General features: G+C 46.1%; 6 protein-coding genes across 6 annotated transcripts; 2 read left to right on the top strand and 4 right to left on the bottom strand.

Moving 5' to 3' along the window:
- Positions 1-274: 274 nt before the first annotated feature.
- On the bottom strand, positions 275-1,954 carry TREMEDRAFT_66145 (uncharacterized protein; the record flags this gene model as incomplete). Its single annotated transcript, XM_007008264.1, has 2 exons — positions 275-781; positions 1,517-1,954. 2 exons carry the CDS (start codon positions 1,952-1,954, stop codon positions 275-277), a joined length of 945 nt encoding a protein of 314 aa, XP_007008326.1.
- Positions 1,955-2,307: 353 nt separating this feature from the next.
- TREMEDRAFT_66144 (uncharacterized protein) lies at positions 2,308-2,862 on the bottom strand (the record flags this gene model as incomplete). The annotated part of the gene is made up of 2 exons (XM_007008263.1): positions 2,308-2,414; positions 2,490-2,862. The coding sequence occupies 2 exons, from the start codon at positions 2,860-2,862 to the stop codon at positions 2,308-2,310; spliced, it is 480 nt and encodes a 159-aa protein (XP_007008325.1).
- A 450-nt stretch (positions 2,863-3,312) lies between these two features.
- Positions 3,313-5,381, top strand: TREMEDRAFT_72529 (uncharacterized protein; the record flags this gene model as incomplete). Its single annotated transcript, XM_007008262.1, has 9 exons — positions 3,313-3,489; positions 3,532-3,594; positions 3,945-4,125; positions 4,297-4,599; positions 4,660-4,731; positions 4,775-4,884; positions 4,931-5,017; positions 5,061-5,153; positions 5,352-5,381. The coding sequence occupies exons 1-9, from the start codon at positions 3,421-3,423 to the stop codon at positions 5,379-5,381; spliced, it is 1,008 nt and encodes a 335-aa protein (XP_007008324.1). The 5' UTR covers positions 3,313-3,420.
- A 257-nt stretch (positions 5,382-5,638) lies between these two features.
- On the top strand, positions 5,639-9,119 carry TREMEDRAFT_72528 (uncharacterized protein). Its single transcript, XM_007008261.1, has 10 exons — positions 5,639-6,081; positions 6,132-6,148; positions 6,198-6,234; positions 6,283-6,353; positions 6,587-6,706; positions 6,827-6,999; positions 7,244-7,359; positions 7,581-7,695; positions 7,860-8,384; positions 8,612-9,119. Exons 1-9 carry the CDS (start codon positions 5,920-5,922, stop codon positions 8,144-8,146), a joined length of 1,098 nt encoding a protein of 365 aa, XP_007008323.1. The 5' UTR covers positions 5,639-5,919; the 3' UTR covers positions 8,147-8,384; positions 8,612-9,119.
- Positions 8,145-11,051, bottom strand: TREMEDRAFT_41238 (uncharacterized protein). The gene is made up of 6 exons (XM_007008203.1): positions 11,007-11,051; positions 10,907-10,957; positions 10,245-10,763; positions 9,435-9,988; positions 8,610-9,155; positions 8,145-8,382 (listed from the first exon to the last, which is right to left on the bottom strand). Exons 1-6 carry the CDS (start codon positions 11,017-11,019, stop codon positions 8,275-8,277), a joined length of 1,791 nt encoding a protein of 596 aa, XP_007008265.1. The 5' UTR covers positions 11,020-11,051; the 3' UTR covers positions 8,145-8,274.
- A 1,164-nt stretch (positions 11,052-12,215) lies between these two features.
- TREMEDRAFT_70424 (uncharacterized protein) lies at positions 12,216-14,949 on the bottom strand (the record flags this gene model as incomplete). Its single annotated transcript, XM_007008260.1, has 7 exons — positions 12,216-12,297; positions 12,581-12,626; positions 12,951-13,308; positions 13,516-13,611; positions 13,875-13,995; positions 14,273-14,462; positions 14,529-14,949. The coding sequence occupies 7 exons, from the start codon at positions 14,947-14,949 to the stop codon at positions 12,216-12,218; spliced, it is 1,314 nt and encodes a 437-aa protein (XP_007008322.1).
- Between the last annotated feature and the right edge of the window lie 1,386 nt (positions 14,950-16,335).

Here is a 16,335-nt window from a genome sequence, read left to right as displayed (position 1 = left end):
CCTATAATAGAGGAGAGGGAACACATTGGAAGTTTGACCATAGGTGACACTTTTGAAGCACGGTACGTATGTGCAACATGTTTGAACATTTGTTACAAGCGAAAGGAAAGAAAATTAATTCAAGTAAATGGAAACTGACAATATGCCTCCCCCTTTTCTCTCAAATTCATCCTGTATGAGTACTGTTTCCTTTACTCCATTCATACCTGTTCTCCATTCTACTCACATGGTCTTCTTGAAGATTGTTTCAAATTAGTGATAAGCTGTTGTGTCATCACCTTTGTCCAAACTCCAATGACAGGTTATCTTTACTATAAACGACCCACCAAACAGTAGATCTAATAACTGACACCCAAGTTTTCCCTATAGGTAAATTTGATTCTGTTGGTGTGGTAGATATATCGTATTCACTGGCCGCTTTGAAATGTTCCACCATCAAACCTGTCAATTTCTCCTTTGTTATGCTTTGTGATCCTGAAGCTGCGAATAGACCTCGGGGACGGTTTTCCGGGACGGTTTCTAACTTGGATGTTAGTATTACACCAAATGCTAAACTATCAGAGAGATCAGGATTGTCGGAGTAGAGTGTTCCCGGGTTTTGACAATATTCAGCTTCCACAAGTGTCACGAGACCAACTAACCAGCATTGGGACGATATAACAGTGCCCTTCAGAGGCAGCGGTCTAAACCACTGTGCTAAAAGGCCTATTAACCGGCGGTTACTGCATACCGCCGGTCGCTGGTTAAATACCCAACCCATCCTATCACTATCACTATCAAACTGTCTTGTCACTTCGTGACAACAAGATAGAGTGGGGAACTAATCAAAGATGAATTGTTGATTTGATCCAAGGCTGATCCAACGGCGGACACTGTCATACTTTGTAGCTGTCTAATGATGCGCTTTTGTGTGATTCCCATTTGGGTATCATAATGAGAGAAGTCGCAGGAGGTCATGTCGTTATGTGATGCCAAGATCTTCTCCGTGGTTCAAAGCAGGTTTGTTTGATGAGTTTAACACTGTAGTAACAATTGATTTAACAGGATGTATTCTGCCAGGTTGTATTGATCAATAGATAAGAAGGAAGGAGGGGGAACAGGACTTATGAATATCAGCAGGGTGGATCAGGGTGGTTTAAATTGATCACATCAACAAGGGGTATATGAATAGAGGAAGAAAGGTCAGGTCAAACGTGTTAGACATCATGATCCATTGTTTCTCTCTCCTTTCAGTCGGAGTCAATGTCATGGCCAGTACTCATAGCGATATCAGTTCTCTCTAGCAGAGTTGATCTTGAGCCTTTCAGGACGGTTTACAATCGTGGGCTCGCTACCTGGTCATAACACCTATACATGCTCTTTCCTTCACTCCGTTTCATACCTCTCGTCCCTTCTACTCAGATGATGTTGACGAAGATCAAGTCGATTAGCAACGAGTTGATGTGCTGTCTTCTGTTACAAACTCCACCGTAAGGTTCTTTTTGCTAAAAACCACCCACCACACTGTCGGACTAACCATTGACACCCAAGTTTTCCCTATAGGTAACTGCAGCCCTGTAGGTTCATTAGAATCACCATTATTAACAATTGCACTGAAACGTTCCACGATCATTGCCTTCAGACATCCCTCTGTTTCTGTCTGTGAGACTGAAGGAGCATACAGACCTTCAGGAGAATTTCTTGGCCTGGATTGCTCGTTGGTTGTCAGTATAACGCCAAATGGTAAACTATCAGAGAGTTCTGGATGATCAGAGAAGAGTTTTCCTGGATATCGACAATATGTAGCTTCCACTAAACTCAGTTGGGAGTCAGTCAAAAGTGAAGTGTTGATATCAACTAAAGCTGATCTAACGGCTGATATCGTCATACGTCGTAGCTGTCTGCAGATTGAATATTGGGTGGCTTCCCGTTGGGCCTCATAATGATAGAACTTGACCACTTGACGAGATGTCATGTTGTTATGTCAAGCTAAGAGTTTGTCTGTTGTTTGTAGTAGGTTTGTTTGATGAGTTTGACAGTATAGTATGTATCAAGTAATATAACTGGATGAGTTAGGTAGCAGGTGAAGAGGAAGGGGAATCGTGGATTTTATACATGGTACGATTGTTATCATGTGTAGCTCACATTGATCACGTCAACGAGGGGTATGAGAATAGAGGATGTAAGGTCAGGTCAAACGTGTTATAATCACCATCCATTGTTCTGGCCTTCGAGTCGGAGTCAAGCGTCAATCTCCGTATGGGCTCGAATCCGACCCTTCAGTGGGTAGTCAGTCCACAATAGAACAATCGATGCATAGGTACTCTCTTACTGGTTGTTCACCGTAGAAGGAGAAAGATGATTATTGTCATACATTACCCAAAGCAAAGTATGATCTTCTCCCTTGACCCAAACTTTCCCATTTGGTGTAACAACTTTTGTCATGTTGGTTCCTTCTTGGTTTTGACTCATCCAAGTCAAATGACCAACCAAAGTATACATCAGCTCACTTGTCTCCCCAACAACCTGTATTGTCCCATTCTCCTGGTTAAGGTTGGTAATGGTGAGAGTCTGAGAAGAGTCCTCAGTGATTGTTGAACCGGTGGGAGCTACGGAAGGCCTTAGTCGGGAAGTGGACGAACGTTGAATGGATGCGGTGGGGTCATCTGTCAAGGTGATACCGATTGCCATACCTACTTGTTGATAGACTTCCGCCAGAAAAGGTACGTTGGGACGTCGATCATGAGCGGCACTAAGTAAGAATAGAGGTGCGGATAAGGAAGGGTTGACTAGAGATAAGGCAGTCTCTACGGAGGTGACGGTCGTTTCGAGAAGGTCGTTCATGATTCTACGTCTGGTCCTTGCGTCCATTGTGGAAGTCATCTTGTGTTATGGTCTATAGTGATTGGTTTGACTTCTTGTTATACTAAGAGCTTCTTTGTACTATCAGCTAGGTAAGTGAGAAAGCTGACAGAAAGCTTTACAAGAGAGGGAGTATAAAAGTGCTGGTGAGTAGGTGAGAGGAAACGACGGACATTCATTTGTCACTTGCCACGGAGCTTGAAGAGAAAGGGAGAATATGTTTCAGTCTCTCCCGACTATCAGTACTGTACGTCCCCATTCTTACGTCTCTCCTCACAAACAGTCATTCGTGAAGCTCACTCGAGTCTTGGAGAATCGACCCCAGATGATATCCCCTCGGTTCCCCAATTCCCATAGTGGCAGAAGAAAGTTGAAAGTGCCACATTCGCTCGACCGCCACTAACACCTCCTCGAACAACTCCCCCCCGCGATTTCGGACTCAGAACTACTCTTGACTTTCAACATTCAACCATTTGTGAACCTGTGACAAGTCAGGAATCAAAAGACTAGTAAAGAGTAGATTGTGATCGTTCATTACGGGGCTGAACTATCTAGGGACCTCTACAGGGCCAGAAGAAGATGGACGCTCCGACTTTGACTCGATTTGTTGGAGAGCTCAATGAAGCCAGCGGGAAGAATCAAACGGAGGTGAGTTGTGACTCGGATGGCAGGAAAGAGCTGAAGTGTTAGGACGTAGTGAGGATCTTACAGAAATTACAAGCAGAGGTTATCCCCTCGGAGGAGTTACTCAAGGTGAGTTGACTTCGTTCGTCCTCTCAACTTCCTGATGTGATCTCCTCCAGACTTGTTAGGTGGCCTCTTCCTCTCGTATGGGCCGCTCTGGGGGAGGCAAGATCCAGTCATTTGGATACGCGTAAAACATGAGAAGGGAGATAATGCTTTGTATTCTTCGACCACAAGAGCACATGATTTGTTTCATTTTCTTTCCTGGTGTGGTCGTCATCACGGATCGTCTCTGCTTACCAGTCCTGTAGAGGTAACGGAAGTTTTGGTCGATTCGCCATCCACAGGAAATCGGAAGAGGATGACTACCGAGGTATCATGGAGGAAAGACTTATAATCATGCACGCACTGATAATTAGGCATCAAAAGCCGGTATTGCAGTTGGTAAACTTCGTTCCGTTCCCTCACCGGGAGTCGCGAATCTTGCTAAGGATCTGGTCAAGAAATGGAAAGAGGTGATCGAGGAGAACAAACGGAAGAGGAAACGAGAGGAAGGGGATGGGGTGAAAGAGGAAGCAGGGAAGAAGGTCAAGGCAGAACGTGAGTTCCTGGGTCCCTTTACCTATCTTTCTCCTACCTACGAGTCGTTTCTGCATTCGAACGACGTGTAGCCGTTGCAGGAAAGAGCTTCTTGGAATGTACGGACTAGTTGTATGTTTCTTTCGTGATCGTGGTAGACAATATTCTTGATGGTATTCACGTTGACAACAGCCTCCACATCCGCAATAGTATCCTCCAATGGCACCCCGGCAGCCATGTCTCCCGATCGAAAACCTGAAATCAAGGACATCAAGCCAAAAGTCGAGCAACCGAACTCTGGAGCTTCTTCCTCGTCTCCTCCTAAACGACCACCTTTGTCTACGATTGATTCGTCCCGGACCACACCCCGAGATTCAAAGTCTGACGGAGTCGCCGGGACTCTCAAAGCGGAAGCTGAGACTGGAGGGGACGAATCTGTACGGGACAAATGTGTGGAGATGATATATAATGCTTTGGCAGGAGATAGTACAGCGGGTGAGTAACTGCCTTGTCTTTTATAAGAAGCTGATCAAGCAGAAAAACGGATACTGATAGAACGTAGTGTAGCCATAGAAGCAGCCGTCTTCAAACAACAGAAATCTCAATCTGGAAATGAATATCGAGCTAGTGAGCTGCAGGCTACGTGACAGTCAGTCAGCTGACAATACAGAGATGCGTTCTTTGTTTCTGAATCTGAAAGACAAGGGTAATCCTGGTTTGCGAAATGAAATTGTGTTGGGATATTTGACAGCGGAAAAGTTGGCGTCGTTGAGTAAAGAGGTGAGGAGCTTGTCACTTCCGGAGAGAAAGTCACTGACAATGATAGGACATGGCGTCGGAGAGTATCAGAGCGATGAATGAGAAAATTGCCAATGACAACCTGTTCAAAGCGAAAGCCGTGGGCGAAACACAAGTGAGCTACCGACAGCCCAAAAAAGGACGAGCTGACAACAAAGGCGGAGACGGATGCGTTTAAATGTGGCCGATGTCAACAGCGTAAATGCACGTATTATCAAATGCAAACTCGCAGTGCTGATGAACCTATGACAGTGAGTGTTTTCCTTCCCATAGATGGGATCACAATATGTAGTGACATTGGCTGATGGAAACAGACATTTGTAACGTGTGTCCTTTTCTGATCCGTAAGAGTATTTGGAATGCTGACGACTTCTCTTCTCGGTTACGCCATGTAGATGTACTGTGAGTCAATCCGCATTCCCAATCGAAGGGGTATTCCTGATGAACAGAACTGTGGCAATCGATGGAAGTTTAGTTAAGTCTTTTGACTTTTGGGATGTGGTTCCCGCTGCGAGCCAACATGTTTACTTGCATTCGAGTATGATGACTTTATTTATATTCTACTCTGCACTCCCTGGGGTAATCTGATAGATAAGTGACGTTGTATGATGCACCATACGGCTTTGTCCGTCGGTGAGAGCGACTGTACCCGATCCATGATTTGATAAGCAATTTCCCTTCCTTGAACTTATTCCCGAACTTTGTTCTGCCCTTTCTCGATCTTTCCACCTGGCCACTTACTTGGTATCCCTCACACCTTTTTGGCCACTTTACCACTTCTTCACATACATCAAACTGTCACTCCGTACTCGTTCCCTACTCCTCGCAAGACTACGCATACAAACTATCCCTGTGAGACCTATCAGAAAGATTCATACAGGTCCATCGCAACAAGTCAGACAACCGAGCGTCGTCCCACTTCCCCACTCCACCTTTGAAGACCAACCCTCTCAAACCATCCCATTCACATCATCCTTGCATCCTATCCAGTCAATACAGAGCAAGAAGAAAGTCAACATGGCACCTATACCTATCGGTCCGGAAGTGCGCGAACCCGAACAGCATGGAGAGAAAAGTAAGAAGATGCATTCGAAAGTAGTCATCATAGGATCAGGACCTGCTGGTCATACAGCTGCCATCTATCTTGCTAGGGCTAACCTCGAACCTGTTCTGTATGAGGTACGTCATATCTATTCATAGCTTGTTGAGAATGTCGCTGATACATATAGGGTATGCTTGCCAATGGGTGGGTCGACTTGGGGAGATAGACAAAGGGATGCAAGCTGATGAATCAGGTTCGCACCAGGTGGTCAATTGACAACTACTACCGACGTATGTCATTCTATTTCAATTTTGAGAAAGATGAGCTGATCAGGATAGGTGGAGAACTTTCCTGGGTTTCCTGATGGTGTGAGAGGACCAGAGATGATGGATAAATTCCGGGCTCAAAGGTGAGGCTTCATCGGTTACTCTTCACACCCTATCACTTCATCTACAATTATCACACAGTCTAGGAGTCGTCTCATCTTTGCACCTCTAAAATTCAGCGTTCCTCTATCGCCGTCCATATGTCCTGTTGTAGAAGATAGGGAATAAAGGAGTTGTAAGATGTCATGTACGCCTTAGTGGGGAGGGGGACACGAGAAGAAAAGGACGGAGTACAAAGATGAGAGCTGACATATAGTGAACGATTCGGTACAAACATCATCACTGAAACTATCGCCCGAGTAGATTTCACCAAGAGACCATTCAAATATTGGACAGAGGGAGAAGAGGAAGATGATGAATTCATGACTGCTGATACGTGAGTCGTCAAATTCATCTTTACATCATCCGATATATCAAGTAGAGACCACAGCGACTGTTCCCTTTATCAGCACATTTGTGGTGCGGTTGAGATGAAGATGACAGACTAACGTGTCAGAATCATCATCGCCACTGGTGCTTCTGCAAAAAGACTCAACCTTCCTGGTGAAGAAACATATTGGCAATCTGGTATCTCCGCTTGTGCAGTATGTGATGGTGCTGTACCTATTTTCCGAAACAAACCTTTGGCAGTGATTGGAGGAGGCGATTCCGCTGCTGAAGAAGCGACATGTAAGTTGTTCACTTTTCACCCCTTTGATCCAATTCATACATATCCTCTCGAAACAAACTCTATTTCCTCCGCCCAGAGGGGATCTTCCTATGGTCTTTCTTGCTTTCGTGGGTCACGCCCAACAAGAGGAAGAAGGATTTTCAAGGCTATCCCTTGTGCCAAAGCTATAATAAGGAAGGAGAGTCTGTCATGAAGAAGGATGAGTTTCACAGAGTATGTGAGAACAAAGTCGCTCATGCTCAGATTTGACAAAATATGGTTCTCACGTTTACGTACTCGTTCGTCGAGAGGAACTTCGAGCTAGTAAAATCATGGCCAAACGTCTTATTTCTCATCCCAAAGTTACAGTATTGTGGAATGTGAGTTTGTCCGATTTCCCCAACTTGTCTGTCCTCCCTCTAGCCAACCATTTCGCCTCTGTTCATCTTTCCTCGTATCCACACACCACACACTTGACGTCGTTATGTCTCACCCAGGTAAAAACTGTGAAGCGAGATGAGACGTTTGGTTGATTCTTCATGATCTGACTGGCAAACCACGTCCGATATGTGTGATCTGGATAGATCACTGACGTTGACAGACCGTTGCTACGGAATGCAAAGGTGACGGAGATTTGCTCCAGGCACTCGTCCTTAAAGACACCAAAACTGGTGAAAATCGAGATCTTCAAGTCAACGGTTTATTCTATGCTATCGGTTAGTTCTTTCGTCCCCACGCTCTTTTTCCTATCCACCTTCGTCATAGTCTCACTACTATCATCATTTCACCTTATATCAAGCTATTCTAGGCCTTTTCGCAAGATTAGGAGTGACGTTGAAACAGTAATGAGAGGGTAAAATGGGACAACGCTGACGAAAAGGCCACGAACCAGCCACCGCTCTTGTCAAAGATCAACTCGAACTCGATGCGGACGGTTATATTCAAGTGGTACCCGGTACCGCCCAAACTTCCGTCAAAGGTGTATTCGCTGCTGGTGATGTGCAAGATAAACGATACCGTCAAGCGATTACTTCTGCCGGATCAGGTTGTATGGCTGCTTTAGAAGCAGAACGTTTGATCTCAGAGGAAGAAGCTGAAGATGGTGAAATTGACACTGCTGATGTACACGTTCCTGCCAATGGGTACATGGGTACAGACAAAGAGTGATGATGATCTTTTGACATAGGATTAGACATAAAGATGCATTGATTGTTCTGCTTCCGTCTTTCGTTTTTGCTTTGACCTCACGAAGATGAACTAAAGAATACGGGGTGACGAGAACAGAGGATATAGGGTTAACTGGTGAGGTCGGCCATGATATCTTTGACAGCATCGGCTGCAGCAGCGTCGAGATCTTGTTCTGGTGGTGGAGGGGGAGGTGGAGCAGGACCAAGAAATTCTTCCTGTTACGTTAGTGTACCGCTTGCTTGAGCATGTTATATGAAATTATTAATTAGTCAAAAGGGCGACAGTGACGAGGGGGAGAAAACAGTTATACGTTCACACAAACAGGTGAGCCTACCTCGGAAGAGTATGCACCATCTCGGAGACAACGAAAAGAGAGGTCGTAGATCAGAGGAGAGGTGGAGAAGAGAGGAGAGGGAACAAGACAAGACAAGACCAAACTCACCTCGGGAACATTAGCGACGACAATTGTCCTCCCACCGAATTGTCTTCCACCCAAAGAGTTCATAGCCTTTTCCGTACTAGCCAAATCTTTATACATCACAAACACCCTCCCTACACCAGCTGCCAAATCCGCCCTTCTTGCCCTTTCCTGAGTCACCACAGCCGATTCGCTCGGTTCCCATTTCTTACTCTTCGGTACGGGTCTCGGTACTCTGACACCTTCAATCTCACCGAATCTAGAGCATTCAGAAGTGATATCTTCCAAAATCTCTTGATATTCTTGATCATCGTACAGTTCATCGGCGGTGACCATATTGAGCAAGAGCATGACTCTGGAAGTAGGACCCGATTGTTGATTTTCTTGTGCGAATATGGCTGATTTAGCTAGGAAAGATTCGGATCCGGGGATGGCGTCGGTGGTTCCTGATGCACGACCGACGGCGGCGCGTTGGACGACGAGGATACGATCACCGAGTGAAAAGTTGTTGAGGCCGGAGATGGCCATGTCGGTATTGGAGGGATCAGTGTATTCAGCGAAGGCAAATCCCTGGGAGTCAGCGGGGGCAATTATTCCTCGTTCCCACCCACAGTCGGCTTGTCCCTGTTCTGAAACGTGAGATACTTGTAGAGTGACGTCCCGCAGGATGGACTAAACGATCTCTGAAGTGATATGAGGTGTAGCGGAGGAGCATGTCTTGGGCATCGATTCGAGTGATGCCATACTCAGGCCATATCAGGAGAGAAGACGACTGACACAGTTGGGTAGAAAAACTTGTCAAAAGAGGGAGGTAGAGCAGGCAGATCATACAACGGGCACAGAACTCACTTTATTCTCAGACGAATCGGGATCTTTGACCAGATTGAAACTCCTCAATTCACCGAAACTCTTCAACAACTCCATGACCTGGGCCTCGTCCAGGTACGTCGGCAAACCACCAATGAACAATTTGTTCGGAGAATCGCTCATCGCCTGTGCTCCACCCATGGTATGTTGCAAAGGATCTAAACCCGTATAGTCCTTTGGTCGTTTCACACGCAAGGGCACATCTTCGAACATGACATTGTCCAATTTGAGGGCAGAAGAAGCCTCTTCAGCCGAACGGAACTCAAGGAAGGCGAAAGCTTTTTCATGGTTGACTTGGACGGCTCCGATAGGATCTCCAGGAATTTCGAGCGTGAAACCACGCTCGGACATGGTCGTATTGAAGAATTCCAGAAGAGAAGCGTCTGTCATTGATTCGGTGATACCGCCGACGTAGATTCGTTTGGCTTGACGAAGACCATTTGCACCTGGAGGAGGGAAAGAGCCGGCTATGAGGGCTGAAGGTATGCCGAGCTCTGGAGGAGGAGGGACGCGACCGGGACCGTAAGTGAACATGCCTGATGGTAAGTCTCACAACTTTCGGTAGTGACCAGTCCCTGAAAGGTCATTCCAGCTAGCGCCAGCCTTCGGGATCTTGCTGAGTACTCGCCCCCACCCACGCTTGCCCCAGAGAAGGATACCTGTGATATCTCATGTGATGGACCATTCCTATGCGCATGAGGTCCCACAGCAGATAGAGGGATGGTCAATAGATAAGGACGCGTAAAGAAGGTCCGAAAGGCTCTGAAAGAAGTAAGACTGAGCAACACTCACCAGTCATCTTGGCAGCCATGGCCCCGATCCCCGCAAATTGTACAGGTCTTATGTCCCACAGACTATGTTTCACCTTCCTCTCCTCGAGCGCTATTGTCCCAGGCGGTGTAGGACTTCTCGGTGGACTTTGTCTTCTGCCACCTCTGCCACCTCTCTCCCCACCTCTACCTCTATACCCTCCATCATCCGGCGGCCCATTATCTCTTCGCGGAGAATAACTCCTCATAGGCTGAGCAAACTCGTCTCTGGGAGGTGGTCGACGTTCACGATAACCTCCCGGACCTCCCATGGGTTCTGCCATACCGATAGGATCATCACGACGATGACGTTCTCGGTCATATCGATCCCTCTCACGATCGTCCCGTCTATAGCCCCTGTCTCTATCACGATCATCGCGAGGTCGATGACGTTCTATATCACGGTCGTGGTCCCTCCCACCACCGTTGCGTTCCCTCTCATGTTCGCGAGGTCGACGACGGTCGTATTCTTCTCTATCGCGGTGAGAACGATGTTCCCTACCTGAGCAAGTCAGTCCTGATTAGCACGACACCACTGGTTCTCAAGCAAGCAGGCCTTCCAAGTGATTTTCCTGTGGCGCTGGAGAGTGTGACTAGGGAGAAGCAAAAGAACGCGGAAAGGTGGGAAAGTCTAGTGCGACCAACCGTCGTCCGAGTGACCTCGACTTCTGGCGTACCCTCGGTCTAGATCTGGCACTGAAAAGTCAGTGACCTTTCGAGCAGAGTTATGACCCTAAAATCTCACCGTAGGCGTCCATGATTGAGTTGGTAGAGACGTATACAGAGTAGGTACAAAGTCAAAGTCAAGATCAACGGGGGGGAACTTCTGCTTTTCCAGGAGTGGTTGAGAAACGGAGTTTCCGGCGTTGAGCGATGTGGCACATATAACGGCCAACGGAGTTATGCTCACGCCGGCCCGCCTTTCATAAGTACCATGAACGGCAATACCGTGATGGCCGGGGTATCTTACTAGAAGAATTCACACGTAGTTTTCAAACATATCAGGGAAAGGGTGCAAGCAACTTGATCTGCAAATCAACATTCTCCTTCTGATGTCGACAACACAATCAAATTCCTATTCCGTGTCAACCCACGAGTCAGACAATGATGATAGTCTTCAAGGGACTGTCCTGTTTCTCGACGAAGTCATCGCAATGGACTATATTCCTCGCAAACGCATAGAGCTTACTTGCATCGATGTGCTGCACTTCATGGGCCTAATTCGCCACAATCCGTCCAACCCGGTCATTGTTCAATTGACAGTGAAGGCGAAATTGGATCGGTGGAGTCAACCTGGGAGAAATTGGGTGTCTTCAGATGAGAAGCTGGACAGTTACAAACCTTTCACTAACTTGCTTGTGAAGACTGAATGTGGTCATCCACCACCAATTGCTGTCAAGTTCTTCAAGATGTATGATGAAATGTATTCCAATCTCCGTGAGCCGCAAAGACAAATACTGCATAGTCTCCCCAGGGAAGTTGAGCAACTTTCTGATCAATATGGTGCCTATAACGTTGAGATTGTTGAAGAAGCTTACAACAATTGGCAAACGGAAATGATCATGTTCTTGCGCAAGTCGGCAGAAGAAATGTTCCCGGAATGGAACATCGACATTCAAAGTGTTCAAGGTCCACATACAGAATGGTCAGAGTGGGAATCTTTTCAGAAAGTATTCACTGAAGAAAGATATCGGAGGAACCGCGGTCCAGATGTGTTACCGGATAGAATCCCAATATGACCAACGTTGGGTGAAAGGCGTTGCCGAAGAACGGGAGTTGATGAAGCGTGGGATCTTCACACCCACCGGATATACTTCTCATGACAAGAGTTGGACACCCAGTCAGCCCCAATATGCCCACTTGGTTCTCAGCAGACCAGCCGGGGTAGCTGCACCTTGGGAGGAGCTCCCTCTTCCAAAGCGTTCGTTTCTTGGAAGACTGAGTTGTTTTTCCTTCAAAGGACAACAACATTCGACTTCGGAAGAGGGAGCGGATGCCTATGAGGACTTGCCGATGACAAGCGTGTCCCGATCATTCTGAGCACATGGCAGTGGATACATGTCACATTTGTATATAGTACAATTCATGCAGTTCGTATCATCATGCTTTCTCTCTTTTCTCGTTAATCCCTCCTCGTTGGTTCATGTCCCAACACCTCTACTTGTGGACGTTTATTCGTGATTCTCGATGACTTTCAATCTCCAAGCAATGTCATCTTCTCAATGCACATGCGATGCCCTTCGCCCACCCATCGGTCCTGAGAAAGCGAATGCTGCTGCTCCAGGACCGAACCTCTTTGTCCCTCCTTGTCCAGCTGACAGAGGTACTTGAAGTTGACCTGGTGGCGTTTGTTGAGAATCCCTTCCTGGACCTAGATTGGATGGTCTGAAAGTTGGCGAAGGTAACAGTACGCCAGGTGGTGTGACAGGGGAAGAAAGACCGGATAATGGGGCGGGACGTAGTTGACTGGTTGTGGGGCCGACGAACGTGAGGAAAACATTAGGTGGAATTTGGCTTGAAGCGTGATTGTACTGCTGGTCAGCGAGTTCAAGTAGACAACTGCTACACATTCAGAAGTATGGTGAGATTTTTTGTATGTAAGGGTACAGGTGTATTTCCAACCGCAGCGTTATACCAAGTCAAGAAGGATGAAAAGACTTGAGTGAAATGTCGGTAGGATGGAGTGGACGGAGGTGAGAAGGTGAGAAGGTGAGAAGGTGAGAAGGTGAGAAGGTGAGAAGGTGAGAAGGTGGGATATAAGAAGACAAAGAACCCACCTCAAATTCCAAGCTCACCCCGTCCAATTCCCTCGGATCAGCTTCCATACTAGCCAAAACCTTTTTCCCAAGAGCATTCAAAATCTCCACTTTATCCTTGCTCCTGGTCCAGACTTGTATTCGACTGATACGGGGTTTGGGAGAAGCGACAATACCGCACACTTCGTTATCTGGATCGAGATAACCTCCGACAAGACCCATGACGAGGTTTGACCATGTCACGTCGAACAGCGGAGAAGCGGGTTTTAAAAGGAGAGTCCATTTGCCGCCCTGGATGTCAGTCTTTCGCATGTCAAACATACTGTGTTCATGCGGCTCAACAAGCTCATATCCGGGTGTGTATTTTCAAGTGACTGGAACACGAAATATTAAGTGGAAGGTTATGGTCATGGTTTCAACTTACATCAGCATTGGCCGGATCTTCCCACATCTATCTAGTCAGCGTAAGTCGGAAGAATGGAAAGGAAGATGACGCACGGGTCTGATACCTTGTTTGAACAGATGATAGTTTGACCCTTTGGCGAGAGAGTTTGGGAGTTTGATATTGTTCATATATCTGCAGAATCCCTCCACCTGGTGAGTCAGCATGACCCTTCGAGATGTCCATCATGAAGAGGACGCTATGTTCCGTGTGACGACAGCTGTTAGGGGACCAATTCTCAACTTAGTCCTAGCCTTCGTTTCACCCATGTCAGACGATCAGACGGAGATTGATATGTCTTTGAGTATGGTAGGAGAGGATCTCAGTCAGAAGGAGAAGCTAATGTGAGAGAGAAGCTAATGAGAGAGAGAAGCTAGACTGATATGAAGAGCTGAGGAAGAAAATATATACTGACAGTCTCAAATTTGCCCACCGTCAGAAGGGTTTTTTCGTAGTCGTTCAAGAAAGTATCCCCCTCCTTGGGAACGGCGAGGCTAGTATCGGGTTTATAAGTTTTCGAATCGTAGTATATGACCCTGTTCGGGTTAGTTATGCCTCTCCTTTTCCACGCGCTATCGTCCAATTTCCAAAGCTGTAGGTCACGGGCTATGTTGAGCTTTTGATCTTCAACATGCAGGCAAATGAGCAAAGTCGAAGGTATGACACCAAGGTAGGAGTTGAAGGTATGACATGAAAGTAAGACACCAAGGTATGACATGGAAGTCAGTAACCAAGATATGACATGAAAGTCGGTTCGGATCGTAAGACAAGAAAGATCTTCAACGTCAATACGGAAAGGGAGAAAACACTCACCATTTATGTTCCAATGGGTGTTGTCCATTAATCGACCCACCTATCCCACCACTTTTCTCTCCAACCTCCATCTTCTCTGGTAAAACAACCACAGACGATTGTTTACCATCCGTCTTTCCTTGTGAATCTTTGATATGATCATTTTTGACATGTTGTCTTATTTGATCCAAACTAGGAGTATCTTTATAACCTTTAATATAATCTTGATTTACTTTCTTTCCTCCTTCTTCTCTTCCCTTCGTTTCGTCTTTCTCACCATTTATTCCTGTTTTCGTCATATCCACCTCTCCCTCTCCATTTCCTTTACTAGCTTGAGACACAGAGATAGATTTGATACCAGAGGTATTCCCAAAAACATCAGATACGTCCGATAAAGGGGTTGTCACGACTGATGAATCACCTCTAGCCTTAGTAGGAGAAGGTAATGAAGCTCTGCTTTCAGCAGAAAGAGTTCTCATCATAGCACTCGGAGGTAATTTCAACCTTGTAGAAGGACTGGAAAGGAAAGGTGAAGAACTTGTCATTGTAGGTGTTAATGAAGTCGAGTTTGTTGAAATGTTAAGTTTTGGAGGTGTTATAGGTTTTGTATTTCCTATTGAATTTGATCCAGCTGAAGAAGGTCGAGAAGGTGTATGAAGATGTGCAGAAAGTTGTTTAAGAGAAGGAAGTCGTGTCATTGTTGGTCTATCGTCAAACATCATATTTACGGAATTGAGAATTACTCGAAATGAATGTTTGTTCTTTGTGATATTACAGTATGAGTGCTAAGCCAAAGTCTGGAATGGGATATTTGAGTGATGACGATGATGATGATATATGAGAAATCACGAGGCATTTTTCGTCGATCTGTCTGCAAACTGGATAGATCTCCATACGATCGTCCGACATTCAAGCGATTGCGAGGACATGATCCGAACCATATAAAGAGTGTGTGTGCTATGTTAAGGGTGAGAGAGAAGGGGAAGAGGACAGAAGGTATAATAGTGACAAACAATGTAGGGATTGTTAAAACAGAGGGCAGACTCACGGTGTAGGAACGACAACATTCCCAATATCAGGAATGGGTAAAGTAGGAGGAGGCATCTTCAATCTATCTTTCTCTTTCTCTTTTTCCATCTTCTCTTCGTCCATCCTCTCTGCTTTTACCCCATTCTCCTTCATCTCTTTCATTTGTATTTTCCCCTCTTCGTTTCCTGTCGATCCCATGATGACCTCGTGACCCAAATCTACGGGTGTGAACACAGGTCCGGCGTTATCGACTTTCACTGACATCCTATGATATCAGCTTTGGATTTTACCAATTGTATCGACTATCAAGTGAAGCTATCCAAGTGAAGGTACAAGCTGAAGCCAATGTCTCGCCGCGTGAAATGGTCAAGGTTGTTGATGGGATGGTCGTCAAGGTGAACTTGGGACCATGTACAGTAAGAATTTATCTTGGTGACGGTTGTCCAGTCGTTTCTCTTAACGCGAGTCAGATACAACGTACAACGGGCGACATTGACTAGTCTGGGATATCGGGGATAGGGGAAAGGGGGTGACACTTCAAAGGTCACCAGATTTCTCTAGACTCACTTGGAAGTATCTTGTCTCACTTTAATCACCACCGCCTTGTCGGTAATTTGCTCTCTTCCAAGACTAAGACCAAGAACACTAAGAACGAGAAAGATGGAATAAGGAATGGAGAAATCTCTTTCTTACACAACTAACTCAGTAAAGTAAAGAGGAACACGACAAGACTGATACAAGATGAGACATGAACATTGGAAGTAGAGAGATGGAACATGAAAGACTCGTATGACGGATGAAACGTCAAGTCAGTCGCGTCTAGTATTACTCTCCTTATTACAAACCTTTGTCTTTCCATCCGTCTCATTACATACAAGTATCGTACGAACATAGCACGCGTTTCACCGTATGTACGTCGTGGGAATGAGGAGGATGGTCCGGGTGTGAGGGTGTCAACATGATACATGGTTTGTCATGGGGATCAAACGGGAGTAACTTAGTCGTACAGGGGGAATGACCGCGTGCGACGGTGCACAGGAATTACAGTAAGATTT

This window comes from Tremella mesenterica (genome assembly GCF_000271645.1).
Source record: "Tremella mesenterica DSM 1558 unplaced genomic scaffold TREMEscaffold_19, whole genome shotgun sequence".
Classification (NCBI taxonomy): Eukaryota; Fungi; Basidiomycota; class Tremellomycetes; order Tremellales; family Tremellaceae; genus Tremella; species Tremella mesenterica.
This window is presented reverse-complemented; position numbering and strand designations above follow the sequence as displayed.

Excerpts from the sequence above, each read along its gene's own strand:
- TREMEDRAFT_72528 (XM_007008261.1), top strand. The coding sequence starts at position 5,920 with ATGGCACCTATACCTATCGGTCCGGAAGTGCGCGAACCCGAACAGCAT. Across the intron at positions 6,354-6,586 it reads GATAAATTCCGGGCTCAAAG|TGAACGATTCGGTACAAACA; the intron begins GTGAGGCTTCAT and ends GCTGACATATAG. Across the intron at positions 7,696-7,859 it reads CGGTTTATTCTATGCTATCG|GCCACGAACCAGCCACCGCT; the intron begins GTTAGTTCTTTC and ends GCTGACGAAAAG.
- TREMEDRAFT_41238 (XM_007008203.1), bottom strand. Across the intron at positions 10,764-10,906 it reads TCGAGGTCACTCGGACGACG|GTAGGGAACATCGTTCTCAC; the intron begins GTTGGTCGCACT and ends TGACTTGCTCAG. Across the intron at positions 9,989-10,244 it reads CATGGCTGCCAAGATGACTG|GCATGTTCACTTACGGTCCC; the intron begins GTGAGTGTTGCT and ends ACTTACCATCAG.